Raw genomic sequence first — 8,767 nt, 5'->3', positions numbered from 1 at the left:
CCTCCCCCACCCCACTTTCTTCCTGAGCATCCCTATTCCTGAGTTGTAGCTGTAGATTTTGGCTGGGGTCCTGATAGTGTTTTGACCAGCTGTGATCTGATAATGTTCCTCAGAGGAAACATTTGCAGAGGGGAAAATCTATCTGAGAGCTGTAGTCTCCCCCACAACTCAACAGGAGAGCTCCTGCTATAGACAGATAAAACATTCCTCGGTAGATCTGAAAGAGAATGGGAGGAATCATTTGAAAATAAAACTAGCCCAGCTTCACGAACTCTCTTGATGTGGTAATTTTTCTGGTTTTTCTTTGTTCCATTTTTCTCTATCCCTCCACATTTTATATGGCTTCGTGGCTAAATTAACTTCTGTCTTGTGTGAGAACACGTCACAGCATACAGAGCTCTAGGAAGGAGAGATGAGGGATGCTGCCCACTCACTGGCCTAAATATGGTCCCCTGATCCTCGCCCTCCCCCTAAGGGGAATCAGAGCAAATGTAGGCACTTTGTGACAGCAGAGATCTTAAAGTTCTGGGAGCCAACCACACTTAGTACCCAGGCTTCTGTAATCCCAGATCTCTACCTTGGTCAGGTTTCTGACCCCTGTGTGGCAATTTCTTCCTATGTAAGTGGAGGTGCTGTTTCCTATGTGGCATTGTATAGATATGTGGTGCCGTGTAGAGCTGCTAATAGGGCACTTACATAGAGCACCTCACGGCATTAGCTTTCTGAGCAGTAACTTGGTGACTGCCTGTTTGTTGTACAGTTATCCTTTAACTCCTCATTTAATCCTTCTATTTGGTTTTTGTTTGCTGGGTGTTTTGCTTGTTTGTTTTGTTTTGTTTTAGATTCACTATATATCCCTAGCTGGCCTGGAACTCACTAATACCATCCCAGGCTAGCCTCGAGCTCATAAGCAGTCCCTTCCTGTGTCTTTTAAGATAATACAATGAGTGCCCAAGGATGCCAGGAAACAGCTTGGTTTCCCTGGAGCTGTTGGAAGGTGGTTATGAGCCTTCCAATATGGGTGCTCAGAACTGAATTCTCCACTCCTCTAGAAGAGCACCAAATGCTCTAACCACTGAGCTATCTTTCCAGCCCCTGTTGGTGGCGGTAGTATTTCAAGGCAAGGTCTCATGTATACCAGACAGACTTTAAAGTCAGTAAGTATGCTGCTGAGGATGACCTTAATTAGGATAACTCCTAATCCTCCTGCCTCTACCTCCCAAGTGCTGGGCTTACATGCCTGTGCCCCCATAGCTAACCATGTACTGCCGTAACCAGTTTACAGAAGGACCAGAGACAAGTAGATGTCGAGCATCACTTCTTGGGTTGGACCTTCCTACTAGAGGTTTTCTCTCCTAACCACTCCTCTTCAAAGGAGAACCTAGCTTCGGTCCGAAACAGGGCGTGGAGAGAGGTGGTGGGACGAGGACAGTAGAGTCGGGCTGGGCTCAACCCTGTCACAGGCTGGTGGCACCACAGGTTCATGTACAGACTATTATGTTTCTGCCCATGGTCTTCTTGACTTAGGTCAGGGAAATAGAGGTTTCCTTTTTACAAAAATCTCTCCATGAGCTAAATATATAGAGAGAAATGATGCTTTAGGGGTTCAGGGACAATTGGAATGTAGACCTCAAAGGATTCTGGGAAGTTCTTGTGGTCCCTAAGCAGCTGGTAGATCATCTAAATAGGACATTTCAAGCATTTCTCCTTTATTCAAAGCTTTCTTCACCTCATACTTCAAGAGGGAAGACACTGCCCACTCACCGCAGGCAAATTTTGATCTTTGATTCAGTACTTTCCCCAACTCTCTTACCCTCACAGCCACCTCCATGCCTTCTTTTGTTGGTTTCTGTTTTATTTTAGTTGGGAGTTTCTTGAGACAGTGTCTCAAATTTGCTGTCGCTTGGTCCTTCTACCTCTGTCTCCCAAGGTCTGGATTATAGGCATGTCCTACCACCACCACCATTCCACCCCTGCTTAGGCAAGGATTTTAAGTCTGTTACCTTATTTAGTCTTAAGCAAGGTCAGATGATCGATTATGCAAAGGGAAAAACTGTCCCTGTAACCAATAAAACTATCATGTAACCAATAAATGGGGAAGTTGTAACCCCAAATAGAGGGACAGTCAAACGGCACTGGGCGTGGAGTCCAGGACTTTGAACATCTTTTCTTCAGAGAACAGTTTTTAGATAAAGTTGTAAGGACCAGGGAAGGTGACTGACTTGCATAGCTGTGGGCTCCCACAGTGAGAAAGGCAGCCACCACCTTCATCTAGAAGAATCCAAACCTAACCAAGATGTCCTCTTTGACCTTTAAACTCCAAGCCTCTTGGCTCCTTGCCATGCTGATGCTTGACCCTTGAAGTCCTTCCTGTCTAACAGCTAGTGTTCGTTCGGTCACTTAGCTGCCCCTGACAGGCGGCTGTAACAGGCTCTGCCTTTGTTTTTCCCTCAAAACTATGCCCAATAAATCTGCAATTAGGATAGCTAGCTGGTCGGTTTGTTCGTTTGTTCATTTGTTTGAATAAATTCTTTCTAATTGTAGCATTAAATGCCATTAGAACCCCAGGTTTCTAATCTGAACACATAGCAAGCCAGAAGACTCATTCTCTCAGGACAAGTGACAAGAGGAGGAGGTGGACTCATTCTGTTACCTGAACTTCAGACTCTCCCAGGGCCCTTACTTAGCGAAGCCAGGTGTCAGGAATAACTACCTTGTTTCCTGCTATACCCTTTCTGATGACCTGGGGAGGTTTTGCTTCTCCACCTGCCTTTCTCCCACTGGTGACTCCGCAGACTGAACCCAGGGCTTCACCCATGTCCCATGTTAAGCTGGAATGTTCTCATCACTGAGCTGTATCCACAAGCCTCTTGGTGTGTGTGTGTGTGTGTGTGTGTGTGGTGGGTGGGTATGTGTGTATTTATGTGTGTGTTGTGAGTTTAAGTGTAGAAATTCTTTTGAATCACAGTTTACATAATGTACAGTTTTCACTTTATAATAGCATTTAAAAATTGGTCGCAGTTAGAGAAGCTGAGTCTTGGACTCTTTAATTGGATAAATAGTCATGAAGTAAGGCTGTAACCAGACAAAGAGTACCTTAAATAAGACCTCATTATCTGTATTTTTTAGTCAGTTATTAGTATTTCTGATTACTGACCTTTTTACTTATATTTACTTATTGGGCAAGTTTTCTGCTCCCCCACCGCTGCTGCCAAATCCTGTGGATCTCAGGATCAAACCCAGATCATCGGCCTATGAGAGATGAACAGCCATTTGTTTTCTAACAGTAAAAAGTTTAGAAACATCCTAAAAATGAGGGAATAATTAAATAAATTACAACATTCCATTCATTAAAGCAGCCTTTTAAGCTGATATTTACTCAGAGGTTTTAATAACATATGACAGCAGGATACAGAATTTTGTGGTTTTTTTTTTTAATTAAACATACATAAAATTGAAGTTTAAAGAAAAACATCCAAAGTTAATAGTGGTTACTTGATGAGTAATAGCTTATGATAGGGTTTTTTTTATATGTAGTTTATATTTATGTTGTTTTCCTATGAGTATAAATTACTGTGATAATTAAAAATGCATGCATCATTAATGCATAATTTTAATGTCATCATGTAATGCTTTAGCTATTCAGAGCTCAACTATCTTAAAAGTCTGGAATATCACTAAGATTCTGAATGTAAAAACACCCATTCTGAGTGACTAGCATTAATCTTGCAAAGTTCACATATAAAGCATACCATGTCTGAGACTTCCAATAGTTCAAAGCCCAGAGCTCACAGAAAAAAATCTAGTGCCCCCACCCTGCCCATCCTTACAGGCATACTGCACACAGTCCTTAGGGCTACAGTATTAAAAAGCAGGCAACCCAGTCAGTGTGAGGCCTGGGTCACAGGAGGGACGAGAGCAGCCCACGCCCTGCACCCAGAGTCCTCAAAACCCTGCAGCTCTCCACTCAGTCAGTGCTTAGTGATATAGGTTCATACTGGTAGCCCAGTCAGCAAGAAAAATCTTTATTGTTCTTCTTTTTTAAATTGTGTGAAAGAGTTTAATATTTAAATCTTTTAAAAGTTTTCCATCTCACATAGCTCAAAACTAAAAAGGAAAAGACAGAAGTTGGCTAAAACAGTAAGCAATAAGGTGTAGCCATCCTCTCGGATTCTCAGAATAACTGACAGGGTTTACTCTGTAGTTGAGGCTGCCCTGTACCGCCAGTCCTCTTGCCTCAACCTCCCACATGCTAGGACTACAGATGTGTTTCATCACATCTGGCTTCATCTTCTTACCATTTATACAAGAACATGTTTCTTGATAATTTTCCAGTTTGTGTCAGACGCTTTCATTTCCTGAGCTCCTCCAGTACCTGAGTGATCCAGCAAAGAATGTCACAGAGAACGCCAGAAAACGCCCAAGTCTGCCAGCACAGAGAGAGGAGCACACAGCCAGGCTTTGAGTTAGTGAGGCCTCAGCTCGGGTGTGCAGCCGTGTCCCACTGGAACATAATGTCACCATGGGCTGTGGGCTCAGACGGAGTCTAGGACAGCTATAGTCATTAGCCTTGAACAACCCACTCACCAGCCTGACTTCTCCCGTGGCAGGAGCATGGGTCCAGGGGCTAAGGATGTAACAGAGGGTATGCAGGAAAATTCTTACTCCCTTCCCATTGTAGCTGCAGGGAGGAGAATCATATCACTTCTCTGTTGTGCAGAGTCTAGGAGAGCTGAGGAGAGGTATAAAAATCAGTGAAGGCCATAGGATGCGTTCCTACCCTGTGCACAGTTGGGTGTGTCAAGATGCATTCCCCGCATCTGCCTTTGTCAACAGAGGAGCAAAGAAAAAGTGAGGGGCCAGGTGCCAGAGCCAAGCAGAGGGTATTAGGGCCCTCACCCTTCAAAGTCAAAAGCTGTGACGTGCCAGTGGTTACACCCAGTAACCTCTCCTACAGCTCTCTGTCCTGATCTTGTCCATACTGAGTCAACAGGCTGAGGGCTACTGGTACTGTCTAATGTACTTACCTGGTCCTCTGCAGGACCATTCAGAGAGTAAAATGAGGTTGGCCCAAAAGACATAGCTAAGCCAACCACAGTGGGCTTGACAACACAGTAACTGAAAACCTAGGCAGAAACCAGCAGGTTTTGCTCAGTTTGGTTCTGTTGTTTCTTATGAACTTCAAACAGCCATTTGCTGGTCTACTTGCCCAGTTTAATAATATCCCAGGGACCACTTCTTATTATGATGCTCACAGATACCATGCTCTGGCTGAGCGAGATGTGTCAGGCCAATGGAGGGACACCGCATGAGTTAACAAAAGAGTGTAATCCAGAGAAGGAGCAGTGAACAGTGAGCAGTGATCAGTGAGCAGGCTGCAGGCTTATCTGTGCACACAGACATTGTTGGTCTTTTTTTTTTTTTTTTTTTTTTTTTTTTTTTTTTTTTTTTTTTTTTGTCAGAGCACTTAGCTGGCATTGTAATTTGAAAGTAATTTTGCTAAAATAATTGGAAACATCCTTTGGCAAGATCAGCAGCTCCTTGGAGGTTCCCTCTCACTTCTGCCCCGGTGTCTGCTCTGCCGGACCTAGCACAGGTAGTAGCCAGTTGTTCTGTAGTTTCAGTCCTTCCTAGTGACAAGCCCCTTAACCTGCTTGTGTGTCCTCCCCTGAAAGACAAGAGTCAGATGGTCTCTGCCTCTGTCAGCCTCTGTGCCGTTTGCTGATAAAGTTGTATTGATGCTAATTTCACCCACACAGCAACATCTGTAACTACAGTCAACGCTCCCTGAAGGCTTTGCTGGCGACCGTGGCTCATGGTCTGCTGCTACTCCATTAATTGATAGTTATTTATTGTTTCAGATTTACTCTGCTTTCTTGACAATGCCTTTGTAAGGCCTAACTGAAATGATATACATGAAGTTACTAAAGAAACTCTAAAGTTTTGTGTGGCTGGACAGTGATTATTTTTCCTGGCTCAGAGTAGGCACTGAAGACCGAGTATTATAAAAGCGTATGTGACCAGCCTTGTAAGAGAAGCCATTTCCTGTGGCGATGTTTTATTAAAGAGGGAGAAATGTTCCCTTGATGCTCTCTGTGTGGTTCTCTTTTGCTGGGTGATGAGTACAGCGTGTTGGAAAAGCCATCCATCAGCACGTTACCATGGCAACTCATCTTGCATGAGCACTTTTCATAGGACTGGATAGACACGGTCAGATGGAAGCCTCAGGGCCCCCAGCATTCACAGCAATGGCTGGGCCCGTTGCATATTTCTGTGTAGATCCAGTCTACCCAGAGCCTTCAGCTCTTCCCCAAGTGGCGTGGTTTCTGTCCCTCATCCTACCTTGGGTACTCTGATCTTCAATATATTGAATATATTTGCATCCTCCTAGAAGGAAGTCACCAAAGTGAGCCCCTGCGGGCTTTGTATTGTTTCTTGCCTTAAACACTATATCAATCTAAGATTGATAGTAATCTAATTCTGCTTGGGTATTTGTTTTTGGTTTTTTTAATCTCAAATCTAAATATTGTTTCCAGTTTCTGATCCCAGAAGGGAACCTGAGTTCCAAAGCAGAAAGTAACTTTTCGTTTTTGTTTGTCTTCTAGTGACAGACATCACATCTCCAATGCCATCCCTGTTCCGAAGAGACAAAGCTCCATATTTGGGGGTGCAGATGTAGGCTTCTCTACGGGCATCCCTTCACCAGACAAAGTCCTTCGAAAGCGGGCCAGCTCGGAGAACGAGAGACTCCAGTACAAGACCCCTCCCCCCAGCTACAACTCAGCCTTAGCGCAGCCTGGGGTGGCCATGCCCACCTCAGGAGACTCTGAGAGGAAGGTCACCCCGCTGTCCTCCTCCCTGGACACCTCCCTGGGCTTCTCCAAAGAAAATAAGAAAGCAGGAGTAGACGTGGGCAACAGTGTAAGTGGAGACCACGGAAATGCGGACTCTGGCCAAGAGCAAGGGGAAACCCTGCCTGCGCACCTGGCAGCCATAAATGGCACTGCGCTTCCCAGCGAGCAGGCTGGCCCTGCCGGCACCCTGCTGCCAGCCCCGTGCCATCCGGCCCCCTCAGCTGAGCTCTGCTGTGCAGTGGAGCAAGCAGAAGAAATCATTGGGCTGGAAGCCACAGGCTTCACCTCGGGTGACCAGCTCGAGGCGCTCAGCTGCATCCCGGTGGACAGCGCTGTGGCCGTGGAGTGTGACGAGCAGGTGCTGGGAGAGTTTGAGGAGTTCTCTCGAAGGATCTATGCCCTCAGCGAAAACGTGTCCAGCTTCCGCCGGCCTCGCAGGAGTTCTGACAAGTGAGGCAGGCAGGCAGACCACAGGGCCAGGGAGAGCCACTGCCCACCACAGGCCCGAGCTGCACTTAACTTTTTGAATGATTCCGACACCAATGAGTGTCAGTGGAGCAGATTCCTCAGAAAGGTTGACTTTGGGAACAGAGGGGACTCAGGGTTATTGGGTACCAGTGGGGCCAGTCTGTGAGATTTGCTTTCCAAGCCTGGCGGTTGTTTCTGGGCAAAGGTCACCCTCTGCTTACAGCTCAAGTCACGTTATAAGCATTGGTCTGCGCTTTATTTACACTTCTGGGTTCTCCTCAGAGGGAAGATGGGAATCTGTGTAACAGAATGAGCTCACCTTTAGTTTCTCATAAGCATCTACCCTTTCCATCGTTTGTCACACTTTGCAAAATGGAATGTTCAAAACTAACTTTCCACCACTGAGAGACCTGTGCCCATCAGTTAGACTGATGAATAAGAAACAGAGTGGTGGTCTCTGTTCCGGGTCCTGCCCAAGTACCATAGTGAGCCTGCAGACCCTACTGTTACCCTGCTTTCTCAAGATGGGCATGCATCCTGAAAGCTGGGGCGGTAAATTCACTAGTCCAAAACCAGCAGAAATGATGTTCCATCTCTGTCTAGTGTGCCATACCCTGATGAAAAATTGTCCTGTGGTGGATCCCAGGGGACCCTCAGAAACCTCACGGTTACCACAGTCAGATGGCAGCCAGCTTCCTTTGGGGCCAAAGTTTTTAATGTGGTCCAAAATTGGGCATACCTCTGGCAATACATACCCCAGTTAAAGACCCCCTAGATATAAATCCTGTTAACTTATTACATTTCAGTCAGAAGGAAGCCATTATATATGACAAAGTATAGGTAGAGTCAGGATGTCCAGTGTGCAGACCATGAGACAGTTGGGATAGTTGGGTTAAAGAGACTAGATAAAGCATAGCTGTGTGCATTGTCACGATGTTCAATTATGTTTCCAAGTCCATTGTCCTTGCACATTCAGAGTCCATTCGCTGTTGCATTATACATTATGTACCCACAGACATTGCCTCAGGGTTGCAAGCTCTTAAAAGAAAAATTTATCCACATATCCATGTATTGTAAAGAAGAATAAAAATTGAATTTACTTCACTTGACCTGATTTCTCCTCCAGCTTTGTTTTGTGTTTTTCCCCCCAAACCTACATCTCTTCCTGTTACATCGTGACAGGGCTAGCCTGAACTAAAGCCATGGCTGTATCTGAGCTACTGCTGTTGATCTCATATGAGTTTACATACTGTAATAAACAAGACATACTTCACAGCTATATTCCCCAGTAGTGAGGTTGTCCCACATAGCTCCTTAACTCATGGGTCTCACAGTCAGGTCCATATTACATCCAAGCATTCCTAGGCTCAGCTTTCTGTTAGCCACCATATTGCTAGATGAACTAATACACACCACTATTTCCATATAGTAAGTGCACAGACTTA

The 8,767-nt window shown here is 45.2% G+C and overlaps 1 protein-coding gene across 2 annotated transcripts in view; it reads left to right on the top strand.

The window, feature by feature from the left end:
* The window catches only part of Uvrag (UV radiation resistance associated), a 298,170-nt gene extending 289,737 nt beyond the window's left edge, over nt 1-8,433 (top strand). For both annotated transcript variants that reach the window (XM_031387482.1, XM_031387483.1), the window contains exon 15: nt 6,606-8,433. In XM_031387482.1, coding sequence (XP_031243342.1) covers nt 6,606-7,308 — 703 coding nt within the window. In that variant the 3' untranslated portion in view covers nt 7,309-8,433. The remainder of the gene's footprint in view (nt 1-6,605) is intronic.
* The last annotated feature ends 334 nt before the right edge of the window (nt 8,434-8,767 follow it).

This window comes from Mastomys coucha, unplaced genomic scaffold (genome assembly GCF_008632895.1).
Source record: "Mastomys coucha isolate ucsf_1 unplaced genomic scaffold, UCSF_Mcou_1 pScaffold21, whole genome shotgun sequence".
Lineage (NCBI taxonomy): Eukaryota > Metazoa > Chordata > Mammalia > Rodentia > Muridae > Mastomys > Mastomys coucha.
The sequence above is the reverse complement of the archived record's forward strand: the minus strand, read 5'-3'. Positions and strand labels throughout refer to the sequence as shown.